We start from the raw sequence: 23,843 nt of genomic DNA, 5'->3' as shown, positions 1-23,843 counted from the left end.
CATAATACAAATATTATAATATTGATTTAGAATATCCAATCCAAGGAATACTAACATCAATGTGAAAGTTATTTCACATTTTAAGTTATACTATTGCTTTATATTTTATTTAATTTTATTTTTCTAAGGTCCATGCTATCCAAATATTGATGAACTGCACAAAAACGTTTACATCAATTTAAAAAAAATTATCATTTTCATTCTTGTCAGGCTAAAAAGCTCCCTAAAGATCTGTACGTGGTGTTTTTGAAGTAATACCATAAAATAGGATTTATATTGAACAAAATGAAGAAGCAAAGAGCTTGTCAAATCACAAATCAAATTATTGAGAAGTAATATGTTTTGGTCTTTAAATTATTCAGTGTCACTTTGTTTAGCTGTTGTTGTTGTTTTTTTTTCCTTATGCAGTGAAGCAGGAGCTGAACTTCCTGGACAAAGACACACAGTTCTACCGTTTCCAGGACTCAGATTTTGGTCTGAACCACGTCACAAACGATAAAGTTGCAGAGGAGGACCTGCAGGAGGCGCTGTCTCTGCTCTCACAGCTGGGCCCTGACGCTTTGCTCACTATGATTCTCCGCAAAAGGTCTGTGCAGCAAAATAACGAATCAATATTTTTCCTCATATTGACTGGTTAAGTTTTTCATTAAATAATATTATTACTTATTAAAAACACAAATGGATTCCAAATTGATTTCCTGAACATTAATAAAACAGACCTATAATCATTGCAATTTAACACAAAAATTGTTAACTCTTCCTCCAAAGTTTGACCTCCTCTCAAAACCACACTTTTATTGCCAGAGAATTGCTTGTCAAAATCTTGATTGAAATTAGAAATGACAGATTAAAACTGTATTACTTGCAAAGCCCTAAGAACAACTACATTTGAAGAAAAAAGACTAATTGATGTATTTGATGAAGGTTGCTTGAGTCAGATTGTGAAGATTAAAGGACTAGGTCACAACATCTTGCTAATAACTTGCTAATGCTGGTTCTATCACATTAAATAGATAAAGTATTTTAAAATATTCCCCTTTGTGTTCAGCCCGAGCCAGAGAAGTGCAGAGGACCTGGAGGTGATTTATGAGGAGCTACTACACGTCAAGGCTGCAGCTCATCTCTCCACCTCAGTCAGTATCACAACTCTACAGTCACCTCCTAGCGATAAAAACATCATAAAAGACATGATTTTTATATTGGTTTGAGGCACGAAAAAGGCCTGTTATGTAAATGAAATTGAGGGCAAGCCAAAATGCTTTTGGAGAATTTCCTGTCATTGATTCGTGGTTAACAACACACAATTACTGGGTCTACATGCAACAGAAACTGAAACAACGATAAGAGCACCTCTCTGAGTTATTTAAGTGGTGTTTATTCCATTACACAAGCGTGGCTGTAGTCACGAGCATTACCGTAATCCATAGAATGTGGAAAAAAAAAAATAATGGACAAAATTTGATCATCATACATAATCACATAAAGAATATGTATTAGATTTAGTTGTGACTAGGCCTGTCATGATATTTACAATATTGCAGAGTTGGGACTTGCAAGTCATGACTAGGACTCGAGTCAGACTTGAGTCACTATTTTTAGGATTGAGATTTGACTTGATAAAATGGACTAAGACTTGGGACTCGACTTGGACTTGAGACCTGTGACTTGAGAAGACTTGTCTTAAACTTTTAAATCTTCACTTTTAAGTCTGAATTTTTTCTTTTCTGATCGTAATGATTCACACGAAGATCTTGTCAAAGACATTTAAAAAGGAAAAATTTAAATTTCTACAACTCTTATGTAAATATACATAAATATGTCATGACTTTTAAAGTACAATTTAATTTAAAGTTCATTTAAATTGCAAAAATCTAAGCTACATTTGTTATTTTGATTTGAAGACATGAAATGACTCAAGCAGACGACTCGGACTTGACTTAGACTTATGGGCCAGTGACTTGAGACTCGACATGGACTTGCCTGTATTTGACTTGGGACTTGACTCGGACTTGAGGTCAAAAACTTGAGACTCACTTGAGACTTGCAAAACAAAGACTTGGTCTCACCTCTGCTACATTGAGTTTTCGTTCAATATATGACAACTAGAACAATATATGGTGCAATAGTGGGGAGGTTTTTGCTATTTCTTATTTTTATTTTATTTTTATGTATTACAGTAAGATTTGAGCTGTAGAGGGATGAAAAAGTGACCCCCACTTATTACTGTTTCTTTCTACCATTCACTGGGTAAAAGAAGGGTCATTGTTATTATTTATCATGATATTTCTTTGTAGCGATAAATTATTTTTTTCAAATTGTCTTGCCTAGTTGTGACATTGCTATATCAACGATCTCTCAAAAGTGCTATTATAGTGTTTTGTTTTAGCCACAAACAAAAAAATATGTTTGGCATCCTTTTTTATCATTTTAGCAAAATTCACATAAATAATAGTTGTATCATAGTTGCTGTTTTGCATCACGTTGTCTAGATGACTTGTTGACTTGTGCTGTGTTTTGTGTTCCAGGTGCGTAAGGAGCTGGCTGCAGTGCTGGTCTTCGAGTCTCATGCCAAATCCGGAACAGTTTGTGAGTGCCTCTGACATTTGAGTGTGTAGAGACATGACACACAGGGAGCTTTATGTGGATCCAGCAGAGCATGTTTCAAAATGCACTACTCTAATTATCTATAACTGTTAAAGGTGCACTGTGTAACCTTTCTAGAAGAGGGTCCATCACTTTGTCTCCATGTTGTTGTTTTTTTTTACTGAAATAATCTCAAGTGGATCACATAAACATACGTGTAATTGAATAAATACAGGATATATTTATTTAATGCCATACTGTGGGACATCTCAGGCAAAGCAATAATGTCACCATGGAGACAAGCAGAAGCTACACAGTGCACCTTTAGGTTTAAAATGTAATCTGGTTGTGGTTTATAAAGTAAATTATATATTAAGATTAGGTAGAGTTAAGTTTGCACCTGCACTTATGAAATTTGGTTTATTTGGTTGATTCCTTAATTTATATCTCGTATTAATTGAAAGAATAGCTATTATAATGACCAACTCTACTACTACAAAACAGCAAAATTGGGATTAACCTGGGACTAAACCCTGGAGCGAAACCTGGATTAGAACAGGGCCTCATCTAGTCAACATAAAGACTAAAACTAACTCAAACCAGGAACAAAGAAAGAGAGAACAAACCTTAGTCATGAGTTTCCAAGTGATACTACATTAGAACCGCTGCCATAGCAATTCAAAATTCCAAACTAAATATTATATCATTTGAATAGCAAGAAGTACTCAAAATAGTGCCTTTGAAGAGGAAACTGACACCGATGAATAAATAGTAATAGCTGTGTTTATTTCTGTGTTTATTCTGTGTTTATTTTGTGTTTGTTTTGATTCAGTGTTCAGCCAGGGAGACAAGGGCACGTCCTGGTACATCATCTGGAAGGGCTCTGTCAACGTCATAACACATGGAAAAGTAAGGATACACAAACGTAACTTAAGTAAAAATACAAATGCTGGAGCAAACAACATTATCACATGAAAAAATCTACTTAAGTAAACATATTAAAGTACTGTACCTCTTTAAAAATGTATTTAAGGAGTAAAAAGTTTAAGTATTTGTACAATTTGTGATCTAATAAAGCTTCAAATATAGTGACTTTGATGATTTTTTTTTTATTTGGATATTTTTATTTGCTCAAATGTGCTAAAATAAACCCCTGAGGCGGTTCAGCAGGTCTCACACTATTAAAAAAAAAAAAAAAACTTTTATTTTTCAGTTCAAAATGTAGTGTAGAAGAAAGAACAGATATATTCTCTCAAATGAAGTGAATAAAAGTAAAAAGTCAGTATATCTAAACATTTTACTTAAGTACAGTATTTTATTATTTTTACTTTCTTAGACTCCACCACTGATTCACTTGTTATATTTAGTCCAGCCATGAAACTAAATATAACTCCTCAAATATTGACTTGTTTGGAGTACTGTAAATGTAAAAGTACTTGTGTTGTATGTAGGGTGTGGTGACTACATTACATGAAGGAGAGGACTTTGGGCAACTGGCCTTGCTAAATGATGCTCCTCGAGCTGCCACCATCATCCTCAGAGAAGACAACTGTCACTTCCTCCGGGTGGACAAGCATGACTTTATACGCATCCTCAAGGTATGGAAGATATGAGGTGGTTCCAGATCATGTACAGGGTTGGGGCTGGGCGATATTGACCAAAATTATTAAAACAATGAAATGGCCCGTATTACACTGTTTTCTGATCTATGTTATAATTTCTTCATCAGAAACATTCCTGGATTTGGGTTTTGTTTCATTCACACTTGTAGTTCTTCTTGCAAACTGAAAATTCAAACATCTATGTTGTGATGTCATGTGTCTGCATTGTGTTTTTAAACTCCATACACTTTCACTAGAATCATTTGGATCATTTCAGCCCTGGAATTCCCTATCTTTACTGAACTAAAGGTAAAAGATAGCTGTTAAGTTGAAAACTACAGCTTCATGACATCACAAGGTGGAACAGAGCATTTTGAGCTTTGGAGATGTAGACAGACTAATAATAAAGGGTTACTCAAGCACAGGGATGGACCTGGACCTAAAACCAATTTGGGACGGTCATTAACGTTGACAGTTGTTTATACAGAGTATACCACCTTGTAGGCGTATGCAGTTTATGCTTGACAATTGGCAAAATATCATTGTAGCACCCTGGGCTGTTAGTACTCCCGACAGCCAGTATACCGGATGGTCGTTCTAGATTTTTCTAGAACGCACAGATTTCCAATCCGCCCCTGCTAAGCATATGTGAATGAAACAAAACACAACTCCAAATATGTTTTTGAGGAGATAATAACATGTCTTAAAGCTTAAAGAGTCAGTTTTGTGTAATATTTACACTTAAATGCATTAGTATCAGATAAATGTGAAATTACTAAAATTACTCTCAAACGTGCAGAAATATCACTGTATAGCCGTGTGTGGAACCTTTTCTACTGTTACAGATAAAATGAGACTAGAAATTATCTCCATTGAGAAACCATAATGTGATGAGTTGTATAGACTTGTTACATCTCATAGATGTACTGTAACATTGTGTGTGTAGGATGTGGAGGCAAACACAGTGCGTCTGGAGGAGCATGGGAAAACTGTTCTGGTCCTGGAGAAGAGCGCAGAGTCCACTGAGCCTGGAGCCGGGGCCAACAGCAAGTAAGACACACTCTATATAACTACTCTATACAACTACTCTACTGAAGTGATTAGAACTAGTTAGAGATAAAGCTTTACAGGGGAAAGGTGTTCTAAAATCTCTAAGTAAGAGTACTGTATACTAAAGGAGTACTAAATATATACATTTCTTACAGATTTGAAATAGGTGATTATTTGAATATACAATTATGTGAATATGCCAGTAAACAACAAATATTGAATAATTTATTCATGGAAAATTAGGAAAAGTACATTTGTTACTTAAGGATGGACGATATATCAATTCAAATGTCGGTATCGGTGATATCGAATGGACTTTTTTCAGCTATCAGTCACACCAACCAACAGTGTTGTGCAAGTTCACACTTTTCATGAACTAGTTCAAAGTTCAGTTCACACTTGTTCAAAGTGAATAGTTCATGTTCATAGTTCACAATTTTAATTGAACTAGCTCAAAGTTCAGTTCATTTTATATTTAGATGAGATCTGTAAATGAAAGGCTGCATTTATCTTTCAAACTGACTTCTAGTTTACAACAACTTTACAAGATTACACTGTTGGACAAGTGACTTTAAAACTGTAATGTGTTATTTATGACTTGTTACTGTCATTTCAAAGTCATTTGTTACATTACAATATTACTGTATTTAAAATGTAAAACATTATATGACTATTGCAGCACTTTTAATTTACTCTCACCAAAAGAACTGTTAAGATGCTGAACTTTTGCACCGTATATGGACTGAACCAGGACTAAACCAGGTCTAAACCAGGTCTAAACCAGGACTAAACCAGGACTAAACCAGGTCTAAACCAGGTAAACCAGGTCTAAACCAGGACTGAACCAGGTCTAAACCAGGACTAAACCAGGTCTATACCAGACTGAACCAGGACTAAACCAGGTAACCAGGTCTAAACCAGAACTGAACCAGGACTGAACCAGGATTGAACCAGGACTGAACCAGGACTAAACCAGGTCTAAACCAAGACTAAACCAGGACCAAACCAGGACTAATCCTGGACTAGAACTTGGAATCTAGGACCGCCCCTGAGAGAACCCCGAGTGCGATCGGGCATCAGCTGCGTTTATCTCGGTGGAGCGCGGACTTCTGCGTCGGTCCTTTCGCTCAGGATCACGGTCTACGCGGGCGCACCTCCGGCGTTTCACCGCTGCTGATATCGCGGTGATTTTAGCAAATATGTATGAAGAAAACGAAAAACCCACCATTTCAATCCAGGTAAAAAAAGCATTGTGACGCGCATTACTGACATTTGTACCAAGTAAAATAATAAGCGCGCGGAGCAGCACGTCCTGTGCGTGTAGATTTCAGAAAATAGGATCCATTCAATTTTTTGACGCTCTACACGAGCGTAGGCGCGTATCCCCGTCAAAATACACAGAGAGCATGTATCTATTGTTGTATTTGTGCATTTACCATCAGCACATTGTGCTCCTGGGCAGTTCTGTATCATGTGAAAGAGCCCAGATCCACATAGGCTGTTAATTAGTGCTTTGAAATTTACTTTTGAAATCCTTGCGTTTGCCGTGGTCAGCCTGTACAGAAGGTAAACACAAGCAGCTAAACGCGCCCAGTCAAGTTTGATTGACTTCTCATTGAGAGACACAAGAGCCCGTACGTTCCGCTAAAGCTGCCGGTTTCGCGAGGTGAAGTGCGAGCAGATCGTCACTCGTCAGGTGCAAACAAATTCCGACGAACCCCAACAGTGACGTACGTCGTTCATCACACATAATTTGAACAAATTCACGTTCAAGTTCTTGATTTACAAAAGTGTTGCGTTCAGTTCAAAGTTCACTGAAAAATGAACGTGTTCAATGAACGCGTTCATTTGAACTCGTTCATGCACAACACTGCCAACCAAGTACATGTCTATAACTCCCCAAATATTGACTTGTATTGTGTCAACATGAATGTGCTGTGTCCATTATTTGAACCATTTCTTTGCCATTATTATTATTGTTGTCATTGTAAAATTAGCTTCGTCCATATCACAGTATAAACACGGACTTAGGCCCTGCTTATGTAATGACCATCAGCGCTAAAGGGTTTCCACAAACACTAAAGTGAGGGTTATATTGTCCTTTATTAATTTTGCTGTCACTACCTTCAGGAGCTATGAGACTTTCATGGACTTTCCAGGGTTCACTATGATGTTTATGAAGCAAATATTAGGTAATGTTCTTTGTCACATTAACAGTGGCAAATGTGATATAAATTTACAAGTATGATCTCGTGCCATGAGATACTGTGAGATAAAACTGCCTCAAGATTGTGCACACAGTTATCTAGTGGGATTTCTTTCACCATGTTTTCACATTCACCTTGAACAAAAAGCTGTGGTTCCAAAAAGCAGTAATTCAATGACAGCAAAACTAAGCATGCACTGAGCTTTTACTGCTTACTACTGGAGAATTGCACCGATACTGAAAAAAATTGCTGGATCTGATATTGGCTTCCAAATATCAATTCAGCCAATATCCTGGTTGGACATATCATTCGATGTAATAAAACTATTTACTGGTCATAGTTTGCCCAGAAAGTCTCATAATGTTTAAACTTTTATTTACACAAAGTTGTTCTGTAGTAACATCAGAGATAAATAACAGCTACAGAACACAACAAGGATATTGTGCAATTGCAATTATATATTTCTACAAATGTAACCAAAGGCAGTTTACAATTTCTTAAATAATAGCATATGTTAAGAATGAAAATGTAAAGAGCTTCCACCATTTGAAAGACAAGCAGTCCCTGTTGTGACTTAGATTAAATCAGTTGAAATTGTAATCATTCACTGTGTGCCAAAAAATCTATTATTTTTTTGGCCATATCAGCCAGCTCTATAAAACATGAAGAAAGACTCAATTCATAATGAAGAAATACTTCATTTATAATTGGCAAAGGAGAAATTCAGTTTGTCGACTGGACAAAAGTTTATTTGGTCAAATACGTTTCGCAGCTCATCCAGAAACATATTCGTCCAAATAAACTTTTTTCCAGTCAACAAACTGAATTTCTCCTTTGCCATGGATTCTACCTGGGCGACTGAGGGATTTATCACACTTCATTTATAGTTATTTACATATTACGTACAGTTTTTCAAAGTTCTTATACTGGTGAAGGAAAGATGGTAATAAAAAAAGTATATTATTCATTCAAATATTATTATTGATCTTTGTGTTATTTAGGTACACTGTGATGTCCGGAACTCCTGAGAAAATCCTGGAACACCTTTTGGAAACTCTAAAGTTGGACTCTTCATATGATGCTATAGGTGAGGTACCTTTTTTTTTTTTATGATACAAAAAGTTTAACTAAAACATGAGATAAAAAATAAAATAAAATCTGGCCTGATCAAGCTTTTCTCAAGATCTGGATATGGGTCCTAACACTGCTGACAGGTTGCCCCAGCAGCACTGAAGGGTCAAATGCAGAGGACAGTAAAGTGTACCTTAGCCTTAATTATATATTTTACCGGTTTGTTTTTCTCCACAGATCCATGTGTGAGTGACTTTCTGCTCACTCATAAGGTCTTCATGCCCTCCAGTCAGCTGTGTCCTGCTCTACAGCACCAATATCCTGCACCACCCAATGAGCTGATAACAGGCTGATAAAGATAAGACCAAGCTACCACATAACAGACACATTTACATAAGAATACAGGCTCCATAAAACTATAGCTGAATGATTATTGTGTGATTCACTAGATTTTTAACATGTTTACAAAGTGAGAAGGAATGAGGAAGTACAATGCAGTCATAACAAACCTTCATAACAGTTAATAATTATCACTAATAAAAAGCATTCATGTGATTCTAATGAGCTCCTAAAAGCACAGTTAAATGATGTGACTTTAATCTAAGAGATATGATTTTGAACCTTCTTCTATTGATACGTTGAATACAGTGACATCGCCCTGGGGGTGTCCTACACATATCTCTAGGGTGGAATGTTTAGGAGTTACTATGGTGGCACAATACACACAGAGCAGAGCCTACATTAGTTTTTTTTTGTGTGTTGAAATGGCCAAAATTTTATGTACCATATTTTTTGGACTATAGTCACTCCAAAAAATGCATAATGAAGAAGAAAAAAACATACATATGTCACGCCGGACTATAAGTTGCACTTTTTAGGGGAAAATTATTTAATAAAATTAGACATCAGGAACCAACATTTCATTCTGAAAAGCAAGTTATAGTAATAACAATAGAACAGAGAACAACAGGCTGTTAATGTCATTTATGAACAGTTCTTCAGATAAACTATAGCATAAACAACAGAACAAGTTTACCAAACTCTTCACCTCACTCCAAATCACTAAATCCATTGAATTCTTCATGCCCAGTGTCACTTCTGAGCAACTCCGCAACCTCCGGAAGTAACCAGAGCCCCGGTTCCTCTTCTGCGTAGCTGTCATCAGACTCAGCATCAGTTCCAGTTACAATTATTCCGGCATTTCTGAATCCCGACAGGATGGTTTTGGTTGTCACTGAAGTCCAGGCTTTGTCGAGCAGAACAGCCGCTTTTTCTGCAGGAGACGAGCGCAGTAGAGCCAAGTGACAGTTGTACAGGAGTAATAGGAGCAGCAGATACTGACACACAAGACTAGAGCACCGTCTCGCGGTTATCAGTGTGAAAATTTTAATATATAAGTTGCACTGGAGTGTAAGTCGCAGGTAACACCCAATGAAAAAAAAAGTGACTTACAGTCTGAAAAATATGGTATAAACTATACCTTTAATAAAGGAATCTATAATGCCCCCCCTTCCCCCCCCAAAAAACAACATTTTCAGAAACAACCATTTAGAAACATCCTGGACTATGTTGGGACTAAATTTTTTATTTATTTATTTTCCATAGACCTTGATTCAAAATATATGTGAATACTGTGTATGCTTCAGTCTTTTCATTACTTGATGGTCCTTAACGTAGTATCCACTTACCAAACTGGGCTCTCAGAAGGCTCAGAGCAAGAGAAAGCTGCCTATGTCCTTCTCAAGAAGCAGAAGATAGTGAAGCTGGTTGGCCAGTGGGTGGCGCTGTACGGACTGATGCTCAAAGAGGACCCCATTGCTCTGGACTTTCTGGAGGTAAGATGTCTTGAATTGATATTAGAGTATAGGCTTAATAGCAAAATCTGGATTAATTGTGATTATTTTTTCATTTGAATAGGGTCTAAGAAAGGAGGTAGCTGCTGACTATCGCCTATCCAGTATTCTAAAGGAATTCCGAGAGAAAAGGAGGACCAAAATGTAAATTGTATACATTTAAAAGTCCACAGACTGTAACATAACTATTTAATGCTTCTGGTTTTTCCTCATATACTGTTCCATCTTTTCTTTTACAGATTGGAAAATGGCTACCAGTCTCTTGGCAGGGTGAGAGCATTTTTTTCATAGTTACAACATATATAGTTTTGTTGACATTACACAATATGCTGTGTACATACTGTATTTTGTACTTATTGTTTTGTTGACAGTTTAAATTTTTCTCTTGTGTCTTTGGTGTCTGTAGCAGAACCACCAATTTGACTGGTTTTCAAACTGTGAGGAGCCCAATGGAAGGTTACAGGCAATCAAAGCAAAGGATAAAGGTAAAGAATGTTATTGAACAGACAAAACAGATCTTATATTACACAAAACTGACTATTGTGAGCTTTATGTCATGCTATAATGTTGTTACCTCCTCTAAAACATACCCAAAGTTGTGTTTTGTTTGATTCACGCATGCTTGATTAATCCTGCATTATTAGTCTGTTTACATCTCCAAAACTCAAAATGCTCTGTTCCACCTTCTGATGTCATGTGGTAGTTTTCAAATTAACTGCTCCTTTTACCTTTTGTTGGAGATTGGCAGTTTCAGGGCTAAAATTATCAGAATGATTGTTGTGAAAGTGTATGGAGTTTAAAAATACAGTGGAGCACTTCCTGTATTACCACATGACATCGCAAGGTGGAAGAGGGTGTTTTCAGTTTGAGAGAAGAATTTATGATAAATATGCAGGATTTGTGTTTTAAACATATGTGAATGAAACAAAACACAACTCAGGGAAGGTTTGTAATGAGGAAACAACATTATAACATTGAACAGAAAATGAAAAGAGTAACTTAGCCTTGTTCTATAAAGGACAGAGGACATTTTTCAATATTTATCATGTTTTCTTTGCACTTCTGGGATTTACTTTTTATACTACGACTATACTAAGATTTTCTGTATATATCACACTTAATTGTGTCATCATGACAGGACTATAGGAACAGTAAAAATACTACCTGGTTCACACTTTTCACTGTTTTCCCCAGTGTTGTACGAGATCTACCAGCCGGACCACAAAGCTCTGACTGTGATGCTCTCAGTGAGTTCCTCTGTGCAGGAAGTGATGTCAGCTGTGAAAAAACCTGACTCTGATCATGTTCTGGTCAAAATGAACTCTGCTGGAGGTGAGCTGATCTCATAAAGCTCTGCATGTAAATTCTAGCTGCATATTTGATTTGGTGAGGAGTGGAAGGAGTATTGAGAATGTATAGTTACAGCTACATGGTGCCAGAATTGTAAAAGTAAAAGTACAAAATATGCACAAAAAATGTTAGATCATCTTTTCTCATTCAAAGTGGCTGTATATAATGCATGTAGTTCTCTGGTAAAGGGTCCAAAACCTGTTCTCCATGAAGATGTTGTTATGTTGTTATATTATCAGAGAGACAGACAGCCAAACCAAGTATTACTAACCAAGTATTAGTATTATTTATAATAGAAACTCTGCTCTAAGTACTATGTATTATCAGTGGGTTATTGAAATTGGTACTGAGTATCAAGTCTATTCTTTAGTCTGTCATTTTAATCCTGTGGAAAACACCATGACACTATAGTCTGTGTATATACTGTATGTACTGTATATGTTCTATGGACAACACTAGCCCACGAACACCAAAACAGGACGCACTAGCCGTAGCTGGAATTCGGAAATAATAGATTGTTTATTTTATTTTGTCTATATTTTGTTTATATTCTGTTAAATTCCTTCAGAGAGAGCCCAGCTGAAGCTCGACTCCACTGCAGTGTTCACCGCCTTGGGGCTGAATGAGAGACTGTTCATTTGTACGAGCAGTCAGGTGGAACAGCTGGTGAGGAGAGGATCATTTCTCTGGATGCTGTGCTGGTAATGAAGTGGAAACATTATATTGATTGTGTTTTGTGCCACAGCGCCCCCTAAAGGAGCAGCTGGGGCCAGAGCAAGGCACAGCAGACGCACTGGAGCAGATGAGCTCCAAAGACATCGCCAATGAACTCATCAGTTATGATTGGGAGCTGTTCACTGCCATGCACGAGGTAACTGCACATGTCACACTGTGATATTATGAAGCTACTTTATTAATAGGTTTGATTTATATTGATTAAGACTGAATACAACTTGACTTCATTAAGTTAACATTCAAGAATTTTGAGTAATCATTTCAGATGGAGAGTAGAGGAACAAATACAACTCTAAAGGAGGAATATTGTTTTTGAAATATCAGTCAGGACTGAAATCCTCACCACAAGAACAGTTTCTTCCTCTGAACTGGACTCCCTGTACTCAAGACAGTTACAGGGGATGTCCCAGAGTATTTTAAAAGACGTGCAACAGCCACTAAATTCAGAGTTTCAGCTGTTTCCCTCTGGTCAGATGCTTTTAGTCCCAATATCTAGAACAAATCGTTTTAAAAGGAGCTTTGTTCCGGCGACTATCATACGCTGGATTGTTGGCGTGTTTGCAGTGACTCAGTTGTTCAATTGTGGCTGGAAGTGGCACATTGCACGGTCGCTGTCTGCTCCATGCGTGTTTGCATGTGCTGAGGGTGGTGCAGCTTTGTAGTTTACTGAAGTCGTGCTTGGACACCTGAGTGGATTCATGTATAGGGCGCTCTGGATTGCGGGGCGCGCAGTCGTTTTTTGATGGGGTTGGAGCGTGCCCTGTAGTGCGGAAAATACGGTATCTAAAAATGTTGTGTTTTTTTTAAATATATTTTAATATTTATTGCAATTTTAGCAAAGTATGATGGATGAATTTAACTAATTGTTTATGGAACAAACCATTCTTCACTGGAACACTGTAACACTTTATTTTATACATATTTATTGCACATAATGTGGATGAATGAAATGTGAAATGTGGGACCAGCCTCTCAAATCTGCAAAACAACTTTACCTATGAGTATGAATAAAGCAACCTAACCTAACCTAACCTGAACACTTTATAACATCCGTCACTTTCAACAAGTCACTTCAACATTACTTCAGCTATTTTCCACTGCTGTTGTTCTGTCCATGTTGGATGTTTTAGTATTTATATTCAGCCTATTTTTATCTAACATCTTTTTGTTTGCATGTGTTTATTTTTATTTGATCATAATTTATATGATCTAATATACAAAAAAACTGATTGTGATTCTAATGTACAAAACCACATATATCATGTCAGTGTTTGTGCCTGAATAATGCCACATCTTCTTGAGGCTATAGAAAAAATATATACCTCAGCTCATTTGTCCTGACACAAAAGACACAATGGCCAATTTAGAAAGTTATGTGAGCCCAACCTAGTATTACTGAAACCCATATTAACCACAATGCTCTCCAAAGACTTTCTAAATAGCCCTTTGTCCCTCTCTGCGCAGGTGGAGCTGGTTTACTACGTCTTTGGGCGACATAAATTCAATGGGTCCATCACGGCGAACCTGGAGCGGTGTGTGCGGCGCTTTAATGAGGTCCAGTACTGGGTGGTGACGGAGCTGTGCCTGTGTGAAGACCTGGTCAAAAGAGCCATTTTACTCAAGAAGTTCATCAAAATAGCAGCTGTGTAAGAAACATGTCACGCTGAGTACACCAATGAGGCTGAACAATGTGACTACTGATAAGAACTGTGGTGAAGAATATATAGTTTACATATACATTATTAATATTGTTTAAAGAAGACATAATTGGCTAAATCGATCTGGGCGCTCTGGTTTCCCCCATCAACTCTAAGCATGCACAGTAGGTACGATCATCTTTGAGTTAAGGTAGTCTTGATCAAACCTACCTCAAGATCTGGAGATGGGTCCTACTCCTGGCAGTGGAAGGATGGGTCAAATGCAGGGACAGTAAAGTGTACCTGATCTTAAAGGCGCATTGTATAACTTTTCTGGTGGAGGGTCCGTCAAATGGTTTTCTCCACGGAGATGTTATTGCTTTGTCTGGAATGTTTCACAGTATGGTATTAAACCTTTCTATCCTTATGGAGAGCAAACCAGACTAAGTTATCGGTCAACTCTGTGGAGAGGCGACCCCACTCACAGTCTTTGTTTTTCTAGGTATTTCTGAGCAGTAAAGCCACCTGTAATTGAATAAATGTAAAGAAGTAGTGTTTAATGACATACTGTGGAACATTCCAGGCAAAACAATAACATATCCATGGAAACAAAGACCACCAGACAAGTTGCACAGTGCACCTTTAATTCCGAGATTTCACAGAGGCCAAAGCAGTAATGAGTTTTTGAAGTTATTTGTTTGCTATGGTGCACTGCCGCTATGAAGAGGCCTGGGTTTTGCTGTTTTGAGCAGGAAGGCAATGGTCCCATTTCTATTTTTATGTCGTTTCAGATCAATATTGCTGTTTACAATGAACAAAATGTAAAATGATCCGCCTGTTATTTAGGGTTGAATATAGACAGCAAGAGACTGTTGACGACATTAACAGAAATACTTGAAATGGTTATGGTCATAATGTGATTGTTGGTTATGAATACTCTTGGTAAATACTGGGTTTTCATCTCTAATATAAACACTTTTTTCTGTCTTTCACAGGTTAAAAGAGCAGAGGAATCTGAACTCATTTTTTGCTGTTATGTTTGGTTTGAACAACAGTGCGGTGCAAAGGCTTCACAAAACCTGGGAGGTAAGAGCCACTCATACAATGATGTCATCAGTTACAGTTTACTCATTAAATAAAACTAATATGTACTTTCTGATTATAGCGAATACCCAGCAAAATAAAAAGAGTTTACTGCCACTATGAAAGATTAATGGTGAGTTCTATTTTTGCATTGAAAACATATTTGTAATTAGTAAGTAGTGGTAGATAAAATGTTTAGTGTATTGACCTTAAATGTCCAGCAGAGGCCGATATTGAGTTTGGACCAACCAGCAGCGTAAAAATATGCATAAAGAACATGCCTGAAGTGTTATTTGAACACTTGAGTCCAAAGAGTGTACTTCAGAAATGTGAATACACTGCTCTCTTGTTCATTTAAAAATAGTTAAACAAGGTTGTGGCTGTACTAAATTTAAATGTGATAATTTGAGGGAAATTACCTAAATTGACCCTGCATATCGGCAGAGCTTATCAGCCATCAGTTTCTCTTGAAAAAAAGTCGCCATTGACCAGGAAAAAAACAACAACATATTGGTCAATCTTTAATAAAAATACTTACTTTATTTACATTTTTACATTTCATTTATTTGTGTTATTTCTTCTTTATGCTCAGAACCCATCTCGTAACCACAGAGCGTACAGACTCGCCGTGGCTAAACTCAGTCCTCCTTACATCCCTTTTATGCCTCTGCTCCTTAAAGGTACCATTAAATATACAAAATATAATATTTGTTTTTACATCAAATATTTTCTTTTTTTTCTGTGATTGTTTTAACCTTGGTTTCTTCAATCCAGATATGACATTTATCCATGAAGGGAATCCTAACTGCATCGACAAGCTGGTGAACTTTGAGAAAATGGTATGATCAAATGATGTGTTTTGAATAGCTGTTTTATCTAAAATGTAATAATTATGTTGTTTATATCACTTAATATGTTGTTTATTTTAGCGCATGATTGCCAAGACGATGAAGATAGTCCGAGGATGCAGGAGTCAGCCTTATGGTAAGATTATTTTTTTTACTCTGACTTATGATTTTGTGCTGGTTTAATTACATACATTCAGAATTTAAAATAGTAAGATGTATATGTCATTTTTGCAGTGCCTTCATCTCCACAGAGAGGTCTAGCAGATCGAATGTTTCTAGATGGGCCTGCCAATCGGATATCTACGTGTAAGGAGTATTTTCTATGCTTGTGGTTGTTGTTTTTTTTTTACCTACACCCTATTTCCACCCACTTCTCTGTGATCCAGGTCATGCAAATGTCACAAAGCCCTTTCTTCAGCTATAAATAGACCTAACTGAAAATATGCTGCTTACTATGATAAAATGCCACAATGAAGGCAGGCTCAGCAGTTTTGAACAGGAAGTCAATGCACCCATTTGTATTATTCAAGCGTTTTAGAAGAATATTGTGGTTTACAATGAACAAAATTTCAAATGGAATTTCACCTAAGGAAGATGAATAAGATTATCCATTTGCATAAAGATGAAATAATGTGGAATTGTCTTTTCAGACTCAGAACTTGCCCACCCTCTGAGGACGCCTAGTAACATCAGACACTACGTCCTGAACCTGAAGGTGATTGACAACCAGCGCAGACTCACCCAGCTGTCCAGGACCCTCGAGAGCTAGAGGACTCTCACATGAGGACTTTTACACAAGAGACTCTCTTTTAATATGGATGTATTCAGACTGAAGCAGATCACCACTGCACATGTGGACAGCAGACACACACAGCAGGAGGGCTGTGTCACACCCGCTGTGAACTTACTTTACTTATACATTTGAGTATAAATCTACAGTGTGTTGTTCTATAGAGCAAAAAGTAATATGTAGATAAGTTACTGACTTGAATCTGAGTAGCTCTCAGTTACTGCTGGATTTACAAAGACAGTGCATCTTTTTTTGACTGGCTATTTCTTTGCATGACAAGTCAAAGCTACTAAAATTAAAATGAAATACTCAAAATTCAAGAAAAACATACCTGTATATTACATTTTGCTGATGATGAATGAAACATCATACAGCTTCATTACATTTTTGTACCTATGTATATTATGTATATACTAGTATTTTATCAGCACTTTGGCTATAAAAACCACTAAGTGGCATGCTTGTAATTTGATATGAATTTTATAAATAAATTATTTTCACTGACTGATAAGTAAAGCAAAGACAACTTTTAAAAATGGAAATACTTTATTAAACAAACACGTAACAACTGACTTCCAAAGAGCCCATTTCATCCCCCCAACAAACATGATGTCCCCAATATGGGGTGAAAAATTCACAACAACTTAGTTAGCATTCGAATCCAAATACTCTCCTTGTCATAAATATGTACAACTTCTTTTGAAAGTCAGAGAGAACTAGAAAAATGGGCCACAACATGAACAAGAAAAACCCAGTGCTTTCTCCTGAAGTAACCACGGTGGAGTGAGTCCCATTCAGAGTCAACACAATATAATTCTTTAACCAGACTGTCTTAAAAGGTTATTATGGAAATAGTCCCATTGCTTTTCTGATGTCCAGGCTTGTTATAGACAGATGTCTAGCTACAGGACAAATGCATGTTTGTCTAATAGTATTCACTGGTACACTCTGGACACAGAGAACTTAAATTACCCAGTTACTGCTAAACACAGTTTGGAGTCAGTCTTGGGAATAGGAGAAATGGACCAGAAATGTGCTCAAACGTGTGAAATCTTAGTAGTAAGTGTGGCACTCCTGCTGTTGGCTTGGTGAGAGTACAGTAAGTGAAAGCACAAACCCACACACTCTGCTCCATCAGAAATAAAAGCAGTCACAAATAAAACTCACTGTAATGAAACAAAGGTGAATATAAATATTGCACTTTCAAACTACATCGTGTTCCCAGTGCCAGTACATGATCCCTTTGAGGTACAAAGTCACTCTACAAAAACATGCTTGCACTAGTTTAAAGTGCCTATGACAGGTCAGACTACTCCTTTTACTAGAAGACCGTTAAGATCATTATTATATTTAAAATTTTCCTAAATCATAACATCGTACTGAGGAATACCATAGTTGTTATTTAGCACTCATGTACACTGGGCCAAACTCCTAAAACGTACACAGAAATGGTTATTTGACAAATAAAAATATATTTTGTTGAAATAATAGTATTTCTTACATGTAAATTGTGCTGAACATTTCCATAGAATTCTCTCTAGCATGATGTCCACAAAAACACTTTTCTGTAATTTTCAACATATTTTTCAAATTTTCTTCACAAATTACTTCTTGGTGTAAAAAAACCAAAAACAGGTATTATCCCATTTAAGTCTGTAAAAATCATAGAAAACCCTAAAAATCAGTCATACGCACTTTAAAAATCGAATTGTTGTGAAGTTTGGAGGGATGAACGCAGCACTGGGAAGGCCACTCATACTGACACACTCATAAATACACCACTCACACAAATGCATTTGAATACAGTCTCTCATTTCAAACACACAACCCGCTAACAGTATTTACATTAAGGCACTCAACAAATCTTTAGGATGAATTAAAGTCTATGTCCCTGGAGCCGTTTTGGTGACTTTAACAAATGTAGTTGTCTTAAAGGCGCACTATGTAACTTTACTGGTATGGATCCACTAGTTGCTTGTCTCCATGGGGATGTTATTGCCTGGAATGTTCCACAATATACCAATCCATTAAGTTATCTAGCATTTATTTCATTATGGATGTTTTATTGCTCGAAAAATAGCCTGAAAACATTTATTCTTACTGTGAGTGAGTCCCCAGATCTACTTGTTTCCATGAAGATAACTTACTTAAATGCCATACTGTGCAACTTTCAAGTCTAAAGCAATAACTTCTCAAACTAGTTGCAGACCCACTAATAGAAAAGTTACATAGTGTGTCTCAATGGGTGACTAAAATACAGTAAGTCAGTGAGCTCCTGAGGACTGGTGATGCTACAGCGCTGCTCCTGATTGTCTTGTCTTTGGTTCTCCTTGATAATCTATGGCTATACTTCCTGGTCCTGGGTCATTTGAGACATTTGTTGGCATTAGGGCTACAGTATATCACAATTACAATGGTTGCAATTAGCAAATCTCAAAGAAGACTGCAATTGTTTGAGTAACAATTCCCTGTATAAACAAAAAAACATTGTGTCTAATCATGTCTAAAAGCTGCTTATCTGTAAGTTTAAACCTCTACAAACATGTTCTGAAAGGCATTCTTAGATTAGATTTCAGTCTTCTTTCAAATGTGAATGCTCCTGGACGGATTTAAAATGTGGACTTTGAACAGAAATTTAAAAAACTGCAAAACTAATCGCAATTCCAAAATTGTTCAGCCCTACTCAACACATATATCATTACTTTTGCATTTCGATAGAGTCAAAATTGCTCCCGCTGTTTTCAATGAGGTTCTCAGGTGGTCAGGAGTGGTCCAGTCTCTTCCCAGTTGTCATTAGCAACAGCCACTGCAGCATTTGTACAGCGCAGAGTCCGGACATCAAAGGAAGGAGTCAGTCTTTGGGTCTAACATCAGTAGATTTCCTTTGAGTCCATCTCCGCCTACACTGTCCACCAACCTGAGCCGTATTTCACTGCCCTGCACGAGTCGGTTCAATACAGAGGTGGCCGATATATCAAAAAATGGATATCGCAATGATAAGCGTAGTTAGAATATTTTTAAGAATTACATTTAAGAGAGACAAAAACATATAGTGTATTCTCCCAAATAAGGGTATAAAGAGATACCACTGTTGTCTTATTTTTGCTTCCATAATTTTTTAGAAGCTTCAAAGTTATTATTTGTTGCACTTATTTAAAATTTTGGTAAGAAGTACTTTCAAAACACATATATTTGCTACAGTGAATGGTTCAGCACTTTAACTTTTACTGGACTAATATTTGACCTGGTATATCTGCACTCTTAAAATAATCAAATGCAGTATTTTAGCACAAAATAGTCTGATTATTGTTATCGAGAATGTATAATCAATCGAGATATACATTTTTGTCAATATCGCCCACCTCTAGTTCAATCCTGAAGTTAAAAATCTGTAATCGTGAGTACACAGCTCTGGTATACAGCGCTATAGGGTCCATATCCGTCTTATATGTCCACTATTCTCCTGACAGTGGACACAGCAGTTCAAGCACCAAAGGCAATTACAGGTGGTTTAAAATTTGTCCCAGAAAAAAAAAAACAACACAAAAATCAGACGTTATGTATCTTCTGAAATCCACGTATTCGTCAAGACGGTGGACTACAGTTCTTCAGTCACTTCTTTGTAATTCTCCATAGTTGTTTTGTAACACTGATATAAATGTCTGTTTGTTTTCAGTCCCAAAAAGTCAGATAAAAACATAAATAACATGAAAAAAAAACATTCATTTGGTTTGGAGATCTTTGGATTGTTGTTTAGTGCAGCACAATGGAGTTCCAGTGGTCTCTCTTCTTTCTTTCCTTCTGTCTTCCGCTATCACGCTCTCGTTCTCCCTCTTCCAATCCATCTCTTCGTTGCAATCATAAGGCCAGGTATTGTGGTTCTCGTACAGGACGATCAAACGCTTTAAGCCTCTGATGCAGCCTGTGGTTTGAGCTGTGCCTTCTCCATCGCGGTGCCGTAGGGAACCGATCTCTTGAAGAAACCCAACTGCAAGATTCAAGAAACATAAAGTATGTGTGTTAAAAATGCATTAGGTTAGACTTCTCAACTCATTAAAACATAATTAACATCATTTTATTTAAGGATTTACTAAAAACCTTGCATAGTTTTTTGTTTTATTTTTATTTTGGTAGTACAGTTGTCCCTCTCTATATTGCAGTTCACCTTTGTTGCTGTTTCGCAGATTTTTTTGCATGTTTTTTTTTTTTTTTTTTTTTTACAGCGTATGGCCACTATTGTGTTTCTCCCCCTGCGTCCTGATTGGCTAAGGGATTGTAGACCATTGTCAATCAATCTCCTCAGTGTCGTGTCTCCTGTATAGTACAGAATGCGTTCAGCTTCTCAAATTTAAGTAAATGTTCGATCACTAGCAGTGTGATTCTGAAGTGCAGCGAGATCGGGCAATTGCCACGCTTACAGTGAGGTGCGGAGCTCTCCCTCAGTCCTTTCTCCTGTGGTCACCTCTGAGCCTTAGTCCTGTTTTAGTCCTAGTTCAGTCCTGGTTTAGTCCTCCTCTTCAGTCCTGGAATCTGTCCTAGGTTAGTCCTGGGTTAGTCCTGGTTTAGTCTTGGTCCGTGGAGTATGCAGCGCAAAAGTTTGATATAATCTCAGGTTAACAGGCGGGTGCGGTGCTGTACTGCGCGGGTGTGAGTCTCCAAAAATGGACCCGTGCAGGACTCTGCGCTGTAGTGCTCCATTACGGAATAAATTAATCTTCGGTTCATTACATAAAGAAGGAGGAAAATAACATAAGGACGACAGCAGCAATAAGTTTTAAGAAGGATGCAAAAAGGGTTGGAACTGTCCTGTGTGAGAAAAGTGTATAAAGTGTGTGCTGAGGGGTTTTACAGACTTAAAACAGATATAATATTTGTAAAATACAAAGCTGACTACTTCACGGATTTCACCTATCGCAGGTTATTTTTAGAATGTTACCCCTGCGATGAACGAGGGACCACTGTATTCAGTAAGTACTGTATTGATACCTTGCAGCTGATGTCATCAGCATTCTCTGGGGATATGATGCTAACTGTATGCATGCTCTGTCTGAGGCTTTGTTAGACTTTGTGCTTTATCTAACCCAGGGGTCATCAAACTCTGGCCCGTCATGCCCCTCTGTCCCCAACCACTTGAACTGGCCCTATGAGGTAATCCTAAAAAAGTAGTCATTGCCTTTTTTTTATTATTATTATTATTATAACTTTTTGGCAAATAACATCTGAATCTTGTATTTTGTTGATTTATGTATTTTTTTTAATTAACAAGTGATATTTATATGAAGTGTTTATATTTATATTTAAATAATTATATGACGTATTTACATTTGTCGCAAAATTTTCATCACCTGACAAGCTCGAGATTAAACAATGACAGTCAATGCACACGCAGAGTTCTGTAGTGCAGTTAAGGACAGTAAAATGGTGAGTGTTAAAGTACGAAACATTGACAGAGAGTCCCGAGTTTTCAAAGAACAGTGGACAACCGATTATTTTTTTGTTCAGTGTAACGACCATACAGTTTGTCTGATATGTGAAGAAAGTGTGGCGATTTTCAAAGAATATAATCTGCGTTATCGGGGTCATAACCTACAATTCTGTTACACGGCCAACCCGACCCCGACCCCGGCCCCCATCACAGTCAGTAGCGATAATGTGGCCCCCAGAGCCAGTTTGGTGACCCCCGATCTAACCAGAAAGAACTGACTTAGCTAGAACTACAACATGTCAGACGATTTTACTGTTAACAAGCCACTTTCAAATAAAATGAGTAGCCTACCAAGCAGCTGTTACTACCCCACCAAATCAAATAATAAAACTTGTTTGCTTGGCCACACTTTAATGTGCGTTTTTACTGTCTTCAAATATACTTAAAATAGATTATAGGTCAGTGTAGCTGTAGTAGTAGTAGTAGTTGTTGTTGTGGTAGTAGCAGTTTTACTTTGAAAGAAAAAAATTGGTTGTTGAAGTTGATTGAAGCATAATTTTCTTAGTAAACCAGAAATTATAAATGAAGAAACCCAACTGCAAAATTAAAGAAGGATGGATTACGTGAGTCTAAACATGTTTAACCGGAAAATGCAGGGTCTAATGAGTTGTAATGTTTTGTATGTTTTCATTCAGAGCAGAACTGACCTTGTATAAGATGTAAATGAGCAGAGCCAGCAGGAGAAGTCCAACTAAAACAGCCAGAATAATGATCCAAAGAGGAACTGAGTTTTCAATATCAGGCTTGTTCCATACCACTGGAGTCACCACCTACAGGGAGATTGGAGAAAGATATTTATTAAGGCATAACATTGGCAATCTCATGTTGTAGCAATCACAGTGCAATTTATTCTATACATTTATATCCTGTTGAGTTAAAGATGCGTGGTTTTGTTGAGGGAGCATAATAAAAAGCAATAACGAAGCAAATGATTGTGGTCTAAGTATAAAAACTTCATTTGTCTTAATCATTTGAAATCAAGGAGCATGATCCTTTAAAGGAAGTCTGAAAATGAACAGCTAAACTAACAAAAAACTAAATAATTGCAGACTTTGTGATTTGAAAACTGCGCCAATTGAAATTGTAATTCTGATATATTGATCAATAGAGATGTAACAATATCCAAGTCTCACGATACGATATCATCACAATATTGCGATATCGTGGGAAAGCTCATGATATGGTGGGGAGGCTCACGATTAGGAATGTAACAATATCCAAATCTCTCTGTGCAATATTTTCATGATATACATTTTTGTGGAGGCTAAACAGCTAAAACTGTTAATATTTGAGTTTTTCCTCTTAAAATGCCTTGACAAGACTTAATCCAAAGAACTAAGACTTCAAAGTGCTTAGAACTGTTATTTCTTCTTGCAGTCTACACTGAAATGGAGCAAAGGATCATGGTCTATGTATGTTCCCTCAGTTTTTCATAACTCTTAATTTAAGCAAAGAGACTTGTAATTCGATGGTCGATTGTGATGGTCCATGATATTATTGTGAGAACACTGACGATACGATATCACGATACATCCCTGTTGCTCAACTGA

General features: G+C 37.0%; 2 protein-coding genes across 6 annotated transcripts in view; one reads left to right on the top strand and one right to left on the bottom strand.

The window, feature by feature from the left end:
* rapgef3 (Rap guanine nucleotide exchange factor (GEF) 3) overlaps positions 1–17,352 on the top strand; it is a 45,193-nt gene extending 27,841 nt beyond the window's left edge. For 2 of the 5 annotated variants that reach the window (XM_055165488.1, XM_055165487.1), the window contains 23 exons: positions 409–586; positions 1,049–1,133; positions 2,526–2,586; positions 3,416–3,492; positions 4,035–4,181; positions 5,131–5,234; positions 8,443–8,528; positions 8,750–8,828; positions 10,197–10,347; positions 10,430–10,509; positions 10,605–10,635; positions 10,772–10,850; positions 11,560–11,697; positions 12,284–12,381; positions 12,461–12,586; positions 13,915–14,096; positions 15,083–15,173; positions 15,253–15,303; positions 15,763–15,850; positions 15,945–16,009; positions 16,100–16,154; positions 16,253–16,324; positions 16,669–17,351. In XM_055165488.1, the coding sequence (XP_055021463.1) occupies positions 409–586; positions 1,049–1,133; positions 2,526–2,586; positions 3,416–3,492; positions 4,035–4,181; positions 5,131–5,234; positions 8,443–8,528; positions 8,750–8,828; positions 10,197–10,347; positions 10,430–10,509; positions 10,605–10,635; positions 10,772–10,850; positions 11,560–11,697; positions 12,284–12,381; positions 12,461–12,586; positions 13,915–14,096; positions 15,083–15,173; positions 15,253–15,303; positions 15,763–15,850; positions 15,945–16,009; positions 16,100–16,154; positions 16,253–16,324; positions 16,669–16,787 (2,243 nt within the window). In that variant the 3' untranslated portion in view covers positions 16,788–17,351. Of the gene's footprint in view, positions 1–408; positions 587–1,048; positions 1,134–2,525; positions 2,587–3,415; positions 3,493–4,034; positions 4,182–5,130; positions 5,235–8,442; positions 8,529–8,749; positions 8,829–10,196; positions 10,348–10,429; positions 10,510–10,604; positions 10,636–10,771; positions 10,851–11,559; positions 11,698–12,283; positions 12,382–12,460; positions 12,587–13,914; positions 14,097–15,082; positions 15,174–15,252; positions 15,304–15,762; positions 15,851–15,944; positions 16,010–16,099; positions 16,155–16,252; positions 16,325–16,668 lie in introns of all 5 variants that reach the window. The other 3 variants (XM_055165485.1, XM_055165486.1, XM_020929657.2) reach the window with 3 other exon arrangements.
* itga5 (integrin, alpha 5 (fibronectin receptor, alpha polypeptide)) overlaps positions 17,336–23,843 on the bottom strand; it is an 89,730-nt gene continuing 83,222 nt past the window's right edge. The window contains exons 29-30 of the mRNA XM_020929643.2: positions 22,941–23,063; positions 17,336–20,796 (exon numbers count right to left, since the gene is read on the bottom strand). Coding sequence (XP_020785302.2) covers positions 20,713–20,796; positions 22,941–23,063 — 207 coding nt within the window. The 3' untranslated portion in view covers positions 17,336–20,712. The remainder of the gene's footprint in view (positions 20,797–22,940; positions 23,064–23,843) is intronic.

The sequence above is a fragment of the Boleophthalmus pectinirostris genome, unplaced genomic scaffold (genome assembly GCF_026225935.1).
Source record: "Boleophthalmus pectinirostris isolate CB_2022bp ecotype Guang Dong unplaced genomic scaffold, ASM2622593v1 HiC_scaffold_8, whole genome shotgun sequence".
Classification (NCBI taxonomy): Eukaryota; Metazoa; Chordata; class Actinopteri; order Gobiiformes; family Gobiidae; genus Boleophthalmus; species Boleophthalmus pectinirostris.
Note: the sequence above shows the minus strand (reverse complement) of the source record. Positions and strands in the feature narration are given on the sequence as shown.